The 15,486-nt window shown below is 48.3% G+C and overlaps 1 protein-coding gene and 1 non-coding gene across 4 annotated transcripts in view; both read left to right on the top strand.

The window, feature by feature from the left end:
* The window catches only part of LARS2 (leucyl-tRNA synthetase 2, mitochondrial), a 145,852-nt gene that overhangs the window by 58,607 nt on the left and 71,759 nt on the right, over positions 1-15,486 (top strand). For all 3 annotated transcript variants that reach the window (XR_010413450.1, XM_064597035.1, XM_064597034.1), the window contains exon 7: positions 4,987-5,130. Coding sequence is in view for 2 of the 3 variants with exons in the window: in XM_064597035.1 (XP_064453105.1) it covers positions 4,987-5,130 (144 nt within the window). In the remaining variant the exon portion in view is untranslated. The remainder of the gene's footprint in view (positions 1-4,986; positions 5,131-15,486) is intronic.
* Positions 4,313-4,470, top strand: LOC123835031 (small nucleolar RNA SNORA62/SNORA6 family). The gene has a single exon (XR_006788591.1). It is a non-coding gene; the product is annotated as a small nucleolar RNA SNORA62/SNORA6 family (small nucleolar RNA).

Genomic DNA, 15,486 nt, shown 5'->3' with positions numbered 1-15,486 from the left:
CCAAACATAGCTGGAGTGTTGAAGTCTTTTGTCCTTAACTAGCGCCGTCTATCAAATGCTCATTTCCTTGGCAAATGGAATCTCTTCTTGCTCTCGCGAAACAAAAGTATTTTCAGCCAAAACTATGAATATAAAGACCTCCACTTGGCAGAACATTAATTTCACCTCTCTGGTTAAAAAAAAAAAAAAATGATGTGGTAGAGGTAGTTAGTAGGAAGGGTGCTGTGTTACGCTTGAGCATTGTGGGGAATTGTGGAAGCCACCCAAACTGTGAATTTGCCTTTGGGCTCCTGCATGATTTCAGAGGCAGCTGGGGACGGAGCTAATGCACTGCTAGGTTTGCAGCAAAACCTTGCTTTCAGGGAGGTTCCTCGGGGAGGTTCCGGGAGCATACAGGACCATATATTGTGCGCACACGGGCAGCCTCCCGCTCTGCCCCCTCGTGGCGGTGGAAGGTAGTAGCAGTAAATAACCGGTCGCCTTGGAAACCCTCCCCTCCGGACTCAGTCCAAACTCAGGCCCATTCTGGATAGAATGAGCAAGATGGATTTTGAGAGATCGATTTTTTAATAAGATCTATGTGGTGTTCCTTAATGAGGCGTGGTTTTGTCAGGAAAAAATGCTAATGGACCGTGAGAAGATCAATACCCTAAAGCATCCTTCTGGAACCTGCAGCTGCCTTACAGCATACTCAGGAAAGGTGTTTGGTAGTATAAAAGCAGAGCCCGAGGAGAAAGCGGCACGGAAAACGATGGAGAGTAGCCAAAGGCCCGAGGAGTGAGGTGTTGGCCAGGAGACGAAAGCATGCTAATGGAAGGTGTGATCTAGAAGGGACTGGCGCCCTAGGTAAAGGGTGAAGCCCAAAGAAGGAAGGGGAAGGAGGATCCAAGAGAAGGGGGAGGATGAGATAAAGCAGGAGGTTTGGAACAGGAGGCTCACCAGGGCAGTAGACTCCACACAGCTGCTGTGTCATAGAGAAAACTGATAAATGAGAATTCAAGATGAAAACACCTTGAGAATCCCCAGCAGAGCCCATAGTCGCCCACACCTCTGAGAACCTACAGGCCAAGAAGGGAAGGGAGAAGGGGGCAGAAATGTTGGGACACCCACCGTCACCCTTGTGCACATGGCTGATTGAGGTTTATGATTGTGTCACAGGGCACATTTCAAAAAGCCTTTCTGAAAGCTTCCCACAAATCACTCAAACAAACAAAAAATATGAATCCTGGTATTTAACCCCTGATCAGCTGGGGAAATTCTCTTACTTGGAACGGCTCATTCTCTGATGTTGCCAGATAACTTAAGTGAGGGAAGCAGTGGGCGGAATCTCCCAGAGTTCAGTGTGTTTGCAGGTGTTTTCATGATTTCATGGATTGATTTATTCATTTAGTGATTTAAGGTTGGTTTCGAAATATGGGTACAGGCTGTTTTACAAATAAGGCTAATTAACTCTAAGGGAACACAGAGGTGGCTTTAGTAGGTAATGGCAAACAAAGGTCAGCCAGGAAAGGAAAGGAAATGACCGTAGTCAGTGATATTGTCCAGAAACGATATTAAACGTAGCAAGACCGCGCTTGAGTAGAAATCAGGGTGTCCATCAAAGTCAGTGTTCAAGACGAGAAGATCCAGGAATGTCGGATAAGAGAAGACTGGTTTCAAGGGAGGCTTATGATAGAGGCTTTTATAAGGATGGAGACCCGAGAAAAGGGATTTGGGAAACAGGTCCTGGGGACTTCATGAGGTTGCACACACTACACACCCAGGACCCCGGTGGCCCTGCATTTGGCCCACCCCCTGGATTAACCACTTGCGGAGAGGCTGCACCTGAACCCTGCAGGTCTGGGGATGGGCTGGATCTTGGTCCTGGGAAGAAACGTCAGTGGGTTCTCCCAGCTGATACGTCTTTGATTTGAGATGCTATTTCCTTTGGTGCTTTTCCTCTCCCCACAAGACTTTCACGGGGGGCAAAATTGGTTTTGCTTTTATTTGTCTTTCATTCAGTACCAGGGTTTCATTATAACGTATAAACCTTTTCGGAGCACATCTCCCTTATTGTATTTTGTAGCCTAGAGTCTGCGAGATGCCAGGCCGTGTGGGAAATGTTAATAAGAAAATAGAGTCCTATTTGTTTTTGCAATCTGCAGTGCTGTTTGCTTCTCCCATATCGGAGGCTTTCTTTCTTTCTTTCTTTCTTTCTTTCTTTCTTTCTTTCTTTCTTTCTTTCTTTCTTTCTTTCTTTCTTTCTTTCTTCTCTATTTTATACAGTTTTAGTTGAACATCTTTTTTGGGGCGATGGGGGCTCTTGAAAGACCTGTCCGTGTTCCTAAATAATACTTGGCCCTTTCGTTTTATCTTTTATTTTTGAAGTTTTATTTATTTAAGAGAAAGGGGGGGGGGGGGAATGTGAGTGGGGGAGGGGCAGAGGGAGAGTGAGTATTCTCAGGCAGACTCCCTGCTGAGTGTGGAGCCCTATCCTGAGATCATGACTTGAGCCGAAACCAAGAGTCAACACTCAACCAGCTGAGCCACCCAGGCACCCCTTATCTTTTATGTGAAGTGGTACCCCTCCCTGTAACCCTGTAACCCCTAATATAGGCAGTGATCCTTAGTTTATTGACCTTAAGTTTTTAGATCTAAGTTACTTTTGTCTTATATTTTGTCTCTCTATATTTATGGATTCGGGGTTTTGGGGGACTGTGGAATGAGAGGAAAAACATCTTTCAGTGCATACCTTTCCCCCTCTGCCTCTGTGCTTTTCAGGCTTCAGTTCTTCATGGATGCACTATGTTTTAGTTGTAAAAACACAACCCATAGATGGGTTAGTCTATCCTCCACTCCTAATTTTTAGATATATCTCTAGATCAGTCATGGTCTCTGCAGGAAATAAAGGGCACACCCGAAAGCAGTTATTGAAGAAAATGTGATGAAAGGACTGATTTTGTGCAGAGTTTAGGGAAACCCACAAGGAATGGTCAAGCCCCTGGCACTGGCCACAGAGGGAGGCCTTCGCCAGCCCAGGCTGAAGGGGCTGTTATTGGAACTGGGAGAGCAGTAGCAGAGGCCTGTGTGGCAGAGGCTGCGTGGCCTTTGGGACTGCGAGGCACAGCCTGACTGGGAAGATGCCAGGGTGCCTCTCACTGGTTGAGCACAGGTGTAGGGCAAGGGTCCAGGTGAATGCAGGCGCAGAGATCAGCTTCCTACGGTGCAGACCAGGGTGGAAAGAGGATTTGGAGAGGCAAATGGACAATGCTCGGCATAATCTCTTCTTAGAATCGCTTACTAAAATTTTATTTATTTAAAAAAAATTATTTTAAAGATTTATTTATTTGAGAGAGAGTGCTTGCGAGTGAGCAGGGGGAGAGGCAGAGGGAGAGGGAGAGAAAGAATCTTCAAGCAGACTCCCTGCTGAGGGCAGAGCCCGACCTGGGCTGGATCCCATGACCCCGAGATCAGGACCTGAGCCGAAATCAAGGTTCGGCCACTCAACCGACTAAGCCACTCAGGCACCTGTTATTTAAAAAAATTTTAAAAAACAACGTGTATCAAATCAGGATATTTTAGTGCATGGACACATCTCCTTCTTTGGAGTCATTGTATTCATGTGTATTCATTACCTTCTTTGTCCTAAGTTTTACCTTAATGTCATAAAGGAATGAGCATCGACAGCAGAGGTATTTCTTTTAAATGACGACAGAAATGGATTAGAACTCTGGAGAGAAGCTTCCTGATGGTTAAGACTATTATGGTTCAGTCAGCCGGACATGTCTATGGGGATATATCTCAGAATATTGTTAGCCTCTCAGGGGCAGATACTGATTTGGGAGAAGGTGCAACAGAATTTTCTGGGGTGCTGGGGATGTTCTGTATCTTGATGATGAGCAATGATAAAAATTTGTGAAGTTGTATACTTCTGATTGATCCACATTACTCTCTGTATGTTCTACCGTAATTTAAAAAGAGTTTTTAGGGACACCTGGGTGGCACAGTCGGTTAAGCATCGACTCTTGATTTTGGCTCGGGTCATGATCTCGGGGTGGTGAGATCAAGCCCCGCATCGGGCTCCATGCTCAATGGGGAGTCTGCTTGGGATCCTGCCTCTGCAGAATCCTCTGCCTCCCCACCCCCACACTCACCCACACACTCTCTCTCTCTCAAATAAATAAATCAGTCTTTAAAAACAAAACAAAAACAGGAGTTTTTAAAAGTTGCAAAAATTTTTATAATTTCAAGAGACCTGAGTTCCTGCCCTTTCTCTCACTTACTGTGTGACCTCAGACAAGTTATCTAATGTCTCTGTTCCTCAACTTCCTCCTCTGTAACACTGGGGTAGTATAATATTCTCGCCTCCACTGGCTGGCCGATGAACTCACAAGCGTAGGTGGTGTGCTACACGAGGGGCAAGTCTTTTGCTAACACCACAGGGGTCTCTGGCCCAATGAGTGGAGTTTGATAGTAATTCTTGCTACAAGTAATGGTAATAGTAATAATAATAATAATATTCTTACCTCTTAATGTGGCTTAGAAGAGCCAACCTTAGTTTGGCCCTTAGCACAGCATCTGGTGTGTGGTAATCACTCAATAAATGTTAGTTACTTATATTCAAATAAATATATTTGTTTCCCCTAAAATAACCTGATTCTGCTGAATTCCAGGTACCATTTTTTTTCCTTTTCCTCTGTTTACTAAAATCCCCAATCCTGCAGGTTCATCCTCTCACACCAGAAGATACCAAACTTGATCAGGCACATGCTCATGGGCTCCCTCCCAAGCCTGCTCTAAGATGAAAGCACAGAGGTAGCTCGTGTGTTCTGTCCTTTTTTACAACGTGCTGGTGGTTTCCTTGCCCAGTAGTCCTCCCAAGGAGATGCCCTCAAGTCTCAGAGCAGAGATACTGCACTTGCAGACCCTCTCATGTAAGGAACCTCGAGATGACCCTATTCCATATGCTCACCAGATGGCATCATTTTGTTCTATGAATCATAACAGGCCTTGGTTAACTGGGACCCAGTGGATCAAACGGTGCTTGCCAATGAGCAGGTGGATGAACATGGCTGTTCATGGCGTTCTGGAGCAAAGGTGGAGCAGAAGTACCTCCGACAGTGGTTTATCAAGACAACTGCTTATGCAAAGGTGAGTATCCGCCTGGTGCCCCCCCACCCCCAATAATGCCGTCTGTGCTGGGAGGCAGCACCAAGGTCTTCTGGGTGTTGGAGAGCCTCACTCTTGGGAATAAACTCTAGGAAGGGCTGTTGGAGCCGTGGGTGTGTAGACTGGAAGCACACGAGCCTCAGGGTCGCTCAGTGCAAGGGAGATGGGTTTGGGTGTTTTAGAGGTAAGTCAGGAATGGTACCTGGGGATCATTTTGGGCCATTGTTTGCTGACCTTTCAATACACTCAATCATTGTGCTGCCGTAGAAGCCAAAAAATGTTCAACTTTATTTGCAGTTATATCAGCAATAAAGCTAGAAAGGAAAAAAGTATCTTCATCTGTATAGTACTAGTAAAACCTCCAGAAAGATAATAGGACATTCCAGAGGGTCCAGAGAAGACCATCTAAAAGGAGTGAAGAGGGCCACCTGGGTGGCTCAGTCGGTTAAGTGCCTGCCTTCAGCTCAGGTCATGACCTCAGGGTCCTGGGTCCGAGCCCAGGGCGGGCTCCCTGCTCAGTGGGGCATCTGCTTCTCCCTCTGCCCCTCTGCCCCCTGTTCATGCTCTCGCTCTCTCTCTGACTCAAATAAATAAATAAAATCTTTTAAAAAAATAAAAAGGAGTGACAAGATGGTCGTTCTCCATGAAGGAAGACCGGAGTGGAAAGAAACTAAACTAGGAGCCGAAGCTCTGATTTTAACTCTTGTTGTGTCCCTGATTAATAGTGTAAACTGGTGTGCATCAGGAGGCTCAGTTTTCTCATCAGTAAAAGGAGTGAGTGGGACCAAGTGGTTTTTAAGGTACCTTCTGGCTCTTTTCTGTGTTCAGGAATTGAAGGCAAAGCCAGCCGTTTAAAGAGGGAGCTCGCTTATTAAATTACCAACAGCCTGAGCAGCAGAATGCATTCTGGGTATGCCAGAACCACTTCTGCAAAATACCCTCCGAGCTTACCCAGTTTCAGGATATGGAATTGAGGGATCACTCCCTGAAACTCCAGAGAGAAATGACTAGAGCCAATCAGGGACACTTCGCTGATCCCCGTAGTTTTTCGCTTAAGACTGGACATAAACGGGATCTGAAAAGGTAAAGACATCTTGAAAGGCCAGTGACTTCGTGCCATGGTAGTTCTCCCCCTGTGGTAGTCACCTTAAGAAGGGTAGTTATACCCAGCCGTAGTAGCCCCTGGGGTGCTCTGTCAGAGACGGTAGGGGGCTGAAATAGACTTTGGGTCTGATTCAACACTGTACCTCTTATATGCCAAGAAAGCACAAAGTTGTAAATAACCGCTGATCACTACAAAACTTGGCTGAATTAGAACCGCAATACGCCAGCTCACAATACCAGTGCCGTATGGATACATGACCTCCAGTTTTCTCACTCCAAAGACAGGTCTTCAGTGAGGCAGTTTTCCCATGGCAACTTCTTCAGAGTGTAGCAGAGAAGAGTATACGGATTTGGAAAACTACCCATTAGAACTTGTTAACACAATGCCTTGCTCCTTTGAAACACATGGTAATATTGAGAGACTGAGAAAAACAAAGCTGAAGACATTGTTTCTGTAACATCCCAGCCAGCGGGAGCCCCTTTTTGCTGACAGTTGGGGTCCACTGCATTACTGGGAGGGAAGCCAGGTCAGCTCCAGATGACTCTGCAATAGGCATTGTGGGAAAGGCCATCTCATTAGCTCTTTCTTTCTTTCTTTCTTTCTTTCTTTCTTTCTTTATTATTTTTTATTTTTATTTTTATTTTTTTAAAGATTTTATTTATTTGTGAGAGAGAGAATGAGAGACAGAGAGCACGAGAGGGGGGAGGGTCAGAGGGAGGAGCAGACTCCCCGCCGAGCAGGGAGCCCGATGCGGGACTCGATCCCGGGACTCCAGGATCATGACCCGAGCCGAAGGCAGTCGCTTAACCGACTGAGCCACCCAGGCGCCCTAGCTCTTTCTTTTTTGACCTCCGCCTCCAGTTGGAAATGTTATAACCTAACTGAGGGACATTATTCTTTAAATTGTCAGCTGTGAATTTTCAACTGTTTAGCAGAAATTGTTAGTTACCATGGTGATTCACCTGGTTTTTGCTGAACTCCTGTGCGGATTTATTGAAAAAGCTGTCTTTGGAGGTCAGCACTTGGTTTGCCCTGAAAATCAAGAGAAGAGGGAGTGGTGTGGGAGTGGTAGGGGCAAGCAGAAATCTATGTTCACTGCAGGTCCTCGGCTGAGGGCTTCCCATGCACAAAAGCAAGACTCCAGAAGGCCTATCAGAAAATGATAGCAAAGAGACTGAGAGGAGATCAGATACCAGAGGACTGCACAGTGCTCGGAGATCTTGGAGTTATGGCCCAGCCAGAAGTACGCAGTTGAGACCCCCAAAAGGCCATATGTTAGAAGTATAGATGACACCTTAGGACCAAAGACAAAATCAGAACAGACTCAACTTAATAAAAAATAAAAGTAAACCTGATGGTTTCGAAAGGAACTTTCAGAACAAAACTCAGCACCTTTAAAGGGAGACAACATAATCCAGACTCTCTTCATGGCTGGTTTTTATTTGCATGCCCCACATAGAATAAAAAAGTACTAGACTTGCAAAAAATCAGGAAATTGTGGCCTGTAATCAAGAGAAAAAAAGGGAGAGGGCGCAGCCCAGTAGAAATAGGTCCTGAGATGACCCAGATGTTAGAATTAGGAGATAAAGCCAGAGACATCTGTTATATAAATGGTCTGGGACTTAAAGGAAAAAATGGTCATGATGAGTGAACAGATGGTGAATCTCAGAAGAGAAATGGAAACTATTTAAAAAAAAAAAAGAACTGGAAATCTAAAACAGAAAAGTACAATATCTGAAATAGAAAATCACTGTTTGGGTTGCAAAGGGATGTAAGGGTTAAGTAAGGCCATAAAGTTGGAGAGGAGCTCCTTCATATAGGGACTATCGTGTGTGGTGGCCCCAAAATAGAAATGTATATGATGATTTTGAGAAGCTGAAAGAATGACAGTATAACTGAAACAGAGAGCCAAGAGGAGAGATTTAGTAGGGCTGGAGAAGCCTGGGGTTAGGGGCCAGATCAGGCAAGGCCTTTTAGGTCTTAAGGATTTGGACTTTATCATGGGGGACGTGGGTAACCATGGAAGGACTCCAAGAAAGGAAAAGACACGGTCAGATTTGTGTTTTTATAGATTCGCTGTGGAAAGAGCAAATGTGGATGCAAAGAGACCAGTTAAGAGGCTATTACAATAGTCTGGGCGTGCATAACTTAGACTAGGTGGGAGTAGTGGGGAGAGATGGGCAGGTTAGGAAAATACTCAGGTAGTGAAATTTGTAGCACTTGAGACTCTATTGGATGAGAGTGTGTAGGAGATAGTGTCATCAAGAAGGACCCTGACTTGGACACTAAGTGGATGAATACGCTACTGACTGCCATAGGGAGTCCTGGAAGGGACATATTCCTGACCCTCTTGAGTATGCAGTGGCCCTGAGACTGTTGAGTAGAGATGTGCAAATAATAGGTGCTTGGATAAATGGGTTTGAAGCTTCAAAGATCAAATGAGATAAGGCATCTACCTTAAAACCTGGTATAGTGTTCAATCAAGGAGGAGGTCCTGCCATAGAGAGAAGGATGAGTTAGTAATGCTTTCAGCTGCAAGTAGCTGAAAACCCGAGTTAATGGTGGCTTAAACAAATGGGAGTTGAGTTTTCCCACATAAGAAGGCCCAAGTTGCTGGGACTGAACCAGGATCGGGCTCTGAGTTGGTATCTCGGTTGTTCTCTTGGCCCTTCCTTCCTGCCTATCACCTCATGGTCGCAAGATGGCTGCTGCAGCGCCAGACATCCCATTTCCATTCAAGACAGAAAGAAGCAGAAGGGGCAGTGTGAGCAACTGTTTCTTTTACCTGGAAAGCAAGAACTTCCCCACAAACCCCCAACAAAGTTCCACTGATGTTCTGTTGGTCCCATTTGTGTCATGTGGCTACTCCCCAGCTTCAAGGGAGACTAGGAAAGCAGGCTTGGGCTTTTTAGCTTCTGTAGTCAAGCTGTTAAGCTGTGTGAGGGAAGAGAGCGGGCAGTGGGTGCTGGGATGGCCAGTGAGCTGTGCCCGCGCCGGTCATCTTCAGAGCTTTGTGTCTGTGTCCGGTTTTGCTGCTCTGGGGGCTGCCTCTGATGCATACACCTGACGGTCTGCTGGGGAGCGTGGCTCTGGAGGGGCCCTCCTTTCAGTCACTTACCTTCCAGATGAAGCAAGACGATGCCCGACGTGAACATTACAAGGAACCCTGAAATGCAAAAATCCTTTATTAAGGCTGTTCTGTGACGTTATTGGATGTTTCTCCCCTCACCCCCACCCAGTCTCGCTAGGACTGTTTGCTTTGTGAAATGTGAAGAAAACTTGCAGTAGGAGTATCTGAGGCACATGAATTAGTCTTGGCAGGGATGTGTGGGAGGTATCTGGTGGGCAGCATGACGAGGTGAGAGCAGGGGGAGGAGCGGGGATTGCAGACCTCCGCACAGAAAGCAGAAGAGATTCTGGGTCTGATGGAGCAGATGCCTCAGTTCCTGCCAGCAGGGTGACAGTTGGAAGGCGAGACAAAACAGAGAGCCAGCTTCCCATTTGAACTTTCCTAATAGGTCTGTGGTTTCGATTTCTGCGGCTGCCTCCTGCAGGCCCTCGGCCGTCAGGGCACAGTACATAGGCTCCTCTCTGGCGTTAAGATGGGCATAATCATGCCCTGATGGTGCTTAGTCAGCCACCACACCAGATTGTTGGGTATATTGTCCCAGTTTTCAGGAATTTCTAGAATATCAAGAAAGTCCATCTCCCCCTCCCATTGCCTACCTGCTTGCCCCTGAGCTGATCAGTGCTCTGGCTTTTACAGACACCGTCTTCTTTAACCCTAGCGTTGCTCCCTTGAGGGCCAGTGTGCCTGTTCGCCCCATTTTACTGACAAGGAAACCGAGGCTCCCACTAGTAGTAAGTAATAGCCCTGGGATTCAAATCCAGGTGCTAGAGCTCGTAACCAGCAGTCTGTACCCTTTCTCAGGGAGTGTGCATCCGTTCCTTCTTTCCCCAGATGTTACCGAGCGCCCGGCCAGACCTGGGCCAGGTTCTAGCAGGTGCTTAGCAGGTGCTAGCAGGGAGTGTGGAGGCTGGTGCGGGAGACAGTCTCGGACTGAGGGGGCGCACCCCAGTGGAATCACTGTGACGATGCAGGGGAGCGCAGGGTGGTGAGGGGGGAGCCCCAGGTCTGCCCTGTGTTCCAGGAAGTGATGAAGGCTGCGAAGCACAGAATGTCCGTCCTGGAACATTTGATTGCCTTCCAGACGTGCCGGAACCTTCATGTCTCACAAGTATTTCCACGGAGAATTTCTGCTGGCAAGAGGCAGCCGGGCAATGATGAGCCCTCATGAAATTAGGGAAGATGGGAGGGAAGAGCCCCCAGTTCCCTGCCCCCTTGTGCCTCTCTTCCCCCCAGTTTCACCTGGGAGCTTGCGGGCAAAGTGGAGGTGCCTTTCCCAGAACACGCTGGTTGTGTTTGAGCCTGCAAAGAGTGAAAACACGGGGTGGGGGAAGCAAGGAGGTGAGGGAAGGGGAGTGAGCTTTACGACAGGAGCTCTAGAGGCTGGAGCAGAAAGACAGCCCCAGAGGAGCCAGGGTGCTAAGTCCCATCTCCAGCATGTGTCCCTGGGTGCCTAAGGGTCCCCTGCCCTCTGGAATGGGGCCCCTCGGGCTCCCTGGTTCCAGTCCTGAGGCCTTGAATTGCTCGTGAAAGCGTTTGGCTGTCTTCTGGAAATTGGGCCTGGGGCCCGGCTTTCTGCTCCTACCCTCACAGCCACTGTCAGCCCCTGAACAGAGGCTGACTCTCCGACAATGCGGGGAAATGCCTCTCCCTGACACTGACCAAGTCATCCCTGTGCGCTCGGGAAGCTTTGCGAAGGGACTGGTCAGTGAGGTTTGACAGCCGGGCCCTACCCTGCTCCCTGCCCCCAGGAAAGACCCTTGGCACTGGGGAGGGGGGGAGCTGCTCCTGTGTATGCAGCCTGGGCCCTCACAGGGTGGGCGTAGGCCCAGATGAGAGGTGGGCCGAGGAGGCAAAGTTTCTGGGAACCAAGAGGAACCAGTGAGATGCGTTTGATGAGCTGTCCACTTCTCTGCAAGGCTGTTGGGATAAAAAGCAGTGAGGACACTGACCAGGGCCACATTTAATGGTGATGGCTCGGGTTTATCTACTGGGCGGGTTTGCTCTTCAAAGCCCTGTGGCTTTAAAGCTATTACAGCGTCATTGTCGCCATGCCCCTCTGTGGCCTTCTGCGTCCCCGCCTGTAAAAAATCCGTTCCCAGCTCCTGAGTGGGAGGCGTGGCAGAGCCCATGCGGGCTCCGACCCTGGAGCTCCTGAGAGCGGCCCTCGGGGGCACCCTGAGCACGAGCTTCCTGCTGGAATTCTCCCCCGTGCCCTGCTGTCTGTCCTTTTGGAAAGCGCAGACTCTGCTCTTGTCCCCAGGATCTGCTTTTGACACCCTGTCTCACAAAACTAATTAGTTGTTAAATCTGCTTCTTCTTACGTAATCTCTCTGACTTCTTTCTCTTCTCTGTATTCCCCGCCTCTCCCAGATCTTTCCTCTCCTAAGCTGTACAGTGAACGTGATTCCCCCCCAACCTTCCGTGCTGTCCCCCCCGCACTCGTCGGGGTGATGGTTGGCCTTCTTACAGGGAGAGCCACCCCCTAGCCCCTCGGAAATCCTTCTGGATGGTAGTGGGCAGGGCCCAGGGGGGTGGGAGCACAGAGGTGAAAGGAAAGCGGGTGCCTGGAGGCTGACAGCTCCCCGGCCGCCCCCAGGCAATGCTCCCGCTGCCTGGAGTAGATCGGAGTAGATCGTGGTGTGACCACAGCCGGGGGTGACAGTGACACTGCTGGGGTGGGGGTGGGGGGTGGCTCTGCACAATCCTTGGTGGGAACTCTGCCCGGAAGGGTGCACCAGAGTTGGTGTGGGGCAGGGGCCCTGGCTCTGGGATTCTGAAGCCCACGTGTTTCTGGATGGTACTGAGATGACCCCGGCAATTAGATTTCCTCTCCCTAAACACTGGGCCTTCCTGTCCACCTCCGGCAGGCCCCCTGCCAGTGCCTGGTCACATTTGTGTGCTTTCCATTAGCCCCGTTCCCCATGAGCTCTCCTTCCCTTCGCCCTGGCGCCTCACACCCACCCGTGTCCCTCCTGTCTGGGAACTGAGGACAGCAGTGCCCACACAGCCTCCCCAAAGCACTTCTGAAGCAGACCCACAGGCTCCCAGTTGGCACGCACACTCGGCAAACGAGAAGTTTCCATTTCTGTGTTTTGGGGGTTTTGTTTCTAAGGTAGAAGGAATGACTACAAAAGGAAAATGAGAGAAATAAATTAATGCTGTTGATCCTTGAACAACATGGGCTTCAGGGGTGCTGACCCCCCCCATACAGTTGAAAATTCACAGATAACTTTTGAGTCCCCAGAAACTTAACTACTCATAGCCTACTGTTGCCCAGAGGCCTAACGGGTAACAGAAATAGTCGATGAACACATATTTTGTGGGTTGTATGTATTATATACTGTACGCTTACAATAAAGTCAGCTAGAAAAGGGAAAATGTCAGGAGGAAAAGAAAATCATAGGGAAGAGAAAATACATTTACGGTGCTGTACTGTATGGACCAAACCCATGATGTTCGAGGGTCAAATGTAATACGCTTCTTAGGTTATAAATTGCAAATCTGATTAGGAAAAAATGAAGGCAGAACTAAACATGATGTCTTGCTCTTAAACCCTGAGTGGGCTTTCTGAGTTCCTGGCCAGGTCCTTTTGAGGTGTAAGGACCTCCTTCCTTCTTGAAGTATTAGTCTAGACCCCATGGAAGTAAAGAGATTTATTTGTTCGCACCTCGTTGTGGTGGGTGTCCCTGGGCATGCCAGGGAGGGCTGTGTCATCAATGAACCCCTTTAGCTCAGGGAGACATTTGGATTTTAAAGATTTTATTTACTTATTTGAGAGCGAGACAGAGAGCATGAATGGGGGAAGGGGCAGAGGGAGAGGGAGAGAGAATCCCAAGCAGACTTCCTACTGAGCACGGAGCCCGACACGGGGCTCCATCCCACGTCCCTGAGATCATGACCTGAGCCAAAGTTGGAGGGTTCAATGACTGACCCACCCAGGTGCCCCGACATTTGGATTTTAAAGCTAAAAGAAACTTGAGCAAACAGTGCACAGACTCCCCCACATTTAGCCCACAGTCTCCTGTGCTTTTTAAATCCCTGCCCTGATCTGAAAAACAAATGCAAACCAAAAAACCGTCATGATTTTGAAATTACAAAATCAATACGATATCTAAAGACAAAGGGATCAGGCGTTGGTTCTCTCTCTTAAGCAGCCCACATCCTGCCCTCCTCCTGCTCCCCAGGCGGGGCTCATGGCCGGCTCGAGGTGTCCTTGAAAATGACAGACCCAGCCCATTCCTCATTTTATAACTGAGGCCCCCAAGCCCAAGAAAGCCAGGACCCAACTTGGATCTCCTGAGACCCAGCCCAGCTCCTGAGCCCGGGTTCGCAAGCAACCAGGCATTTCAGAGCACGCAGTGCAGTCGGAGGGCAGGTGTCGAAAGAGGGCCAGACATTAGCACGGTAGGAACTGTAATGGGGACAGGGCCAGGGCACAGATGACCACGTAATGGCAGGTACAGTGGTTGGAGGTTTTCTAGTTTGTTCTTGATGGAGTTGGCTTGCTGGCCTCTGCACTGAAATGGTGTCTTTTTGTGTCCTATCTCCCCTCCAAGGTCCTCTCCATACCCCGGACCTTCTGAGCCCAGCTGCTTGGAGAACAGGGACACTGATCCCGTGGCTGCCGGGCTTTGAGAGAAGCAGGCATTAACAGCCACATCCACAGTCGTGTGATCATGTTTTATTATTCAAAATCAGTGTCCCTCTTAGAGAAAGAGACAATTTTCCACAGTATCTTTCCATTTCTTTCTGTTTTGTTTACTATTCCAGAGTGGCTAATTTTGAGTGTCAGATTTGCTTGAAATAAAGATTTAATCCTTTCTAGAGCTGTAATAAGTTGTGAACGCTGGCAAAATGCAAATTCTAGTAGTTTAAAAAGAGTATACTAACGCCATGATCTTAACTATGTGACCATCCCACGAGTAACCACCACCCTAGTACATTTTATCAGTAACACGTGATGGGCATTTCATCTTGTGCTCCATGAGAAAGAAAAATGGTATCAAAGGCACCATTGATTGTAAGACATGTCCCAGTTTCAGCATTTGTGGGGAAAATGTGCATCTTTGGGGCACCTGGGTGGCTCAGATGGTTAAGTGGCTGACTTGATTTCGGCTCAGGTCATCTCCCTGGGTGTTTATATTGATTGTGGGAAACTGTTGTTGGAAACTTTTTGTTGTTGTTCTTCATCCCTTTTCCTATTTTCCAGAATGATTATTATCATCTTGGTAATCATAAAACAAAACACCTGATAGCAGGGTTATGTCAGCATTTATTTACATATCTTCTGTAGACCTGAGTGCCTTGAAAGGGATGGTCTTATGTTCCTGCAAGTTTTCAATTTATAGGCAGGCTCCAACGTGAAGGTAATTGAGCAGAATGTCCCCTGGGACCACTGTCCCCATTTTTTTTTTTCCCCGTATTAGACCAGTAAAAGCTTTCAGTCTTGCTCCCAAGACTCTGCTTTCCCGGAACAAAACCACCTTTCCAGACAAGGGTAGCCTAGAGTCACAGATTGGACTGAGTACGTGGTGCCTGCTCCCCGTCCTGTGGGGTACAGGACAGCCCCGTTTGTGTCCTATCCACCCGGGGGCAGTGAGGTGACCTGAATGGCCTCTGGGAATCAGAAGCAGCCTCATCCAGATGACTGCCACTGGGAGAGTCTGTCCTCTCTCCTCTGCATTCGTAGGGGCGTGGTGGCGACATTTCAGAACCTATGCTCACCACCTCTTGGAAGTTAGTGGAGTTAGAAGTATTCTGCCAGAGAAAGGGTTTGCTTGGGTCTGAAGTGGGGAAAAAGGCTGCTAGGTGTGGCCAGAGTTCATGTAGGCATACATGGATAAGAGGAGATTCACCAAAATGGCTGCCACCATGCTTCCTGGTCTCCTTCCCCACAACCAGCCCTGGTGGTTGCACCCAGAAAGGACTTCCTTCTCTCCAGCTACATGGAAGCTATTTAATAGCACTTGGTGTGTCCCTCTCTTTGCCTCGGCTCTGAGACGCACACTTTTATGTTTGTGTGGGCTGCTTGGCGCCTCTTCTCCCTTGACCCCCGTGATCCCAAGAATGCAAGTCGTGTATCATCATTAGGATGCCTTGCTCA

This window comes from Mirounga angustirostris, unplaced genomic scaffold, assembly GCF_029215605.1.
Source record: "Mirounga angustirostris isolate CCGP_5_RB_7025 unplaced genomic scaffold, mMirAng1.0.hap1 SCAF_1, whole genome shotgun sequence".
Lineage (NCBI taxonomy): Eukaryota > Metazoa > Chordata > Mammalia > Carnivora > Phocidae > Mirounga > Mirounga angustirostris.
This window is presented reverse-complemented; position numbering and strand designations above follow the sequence as displayed.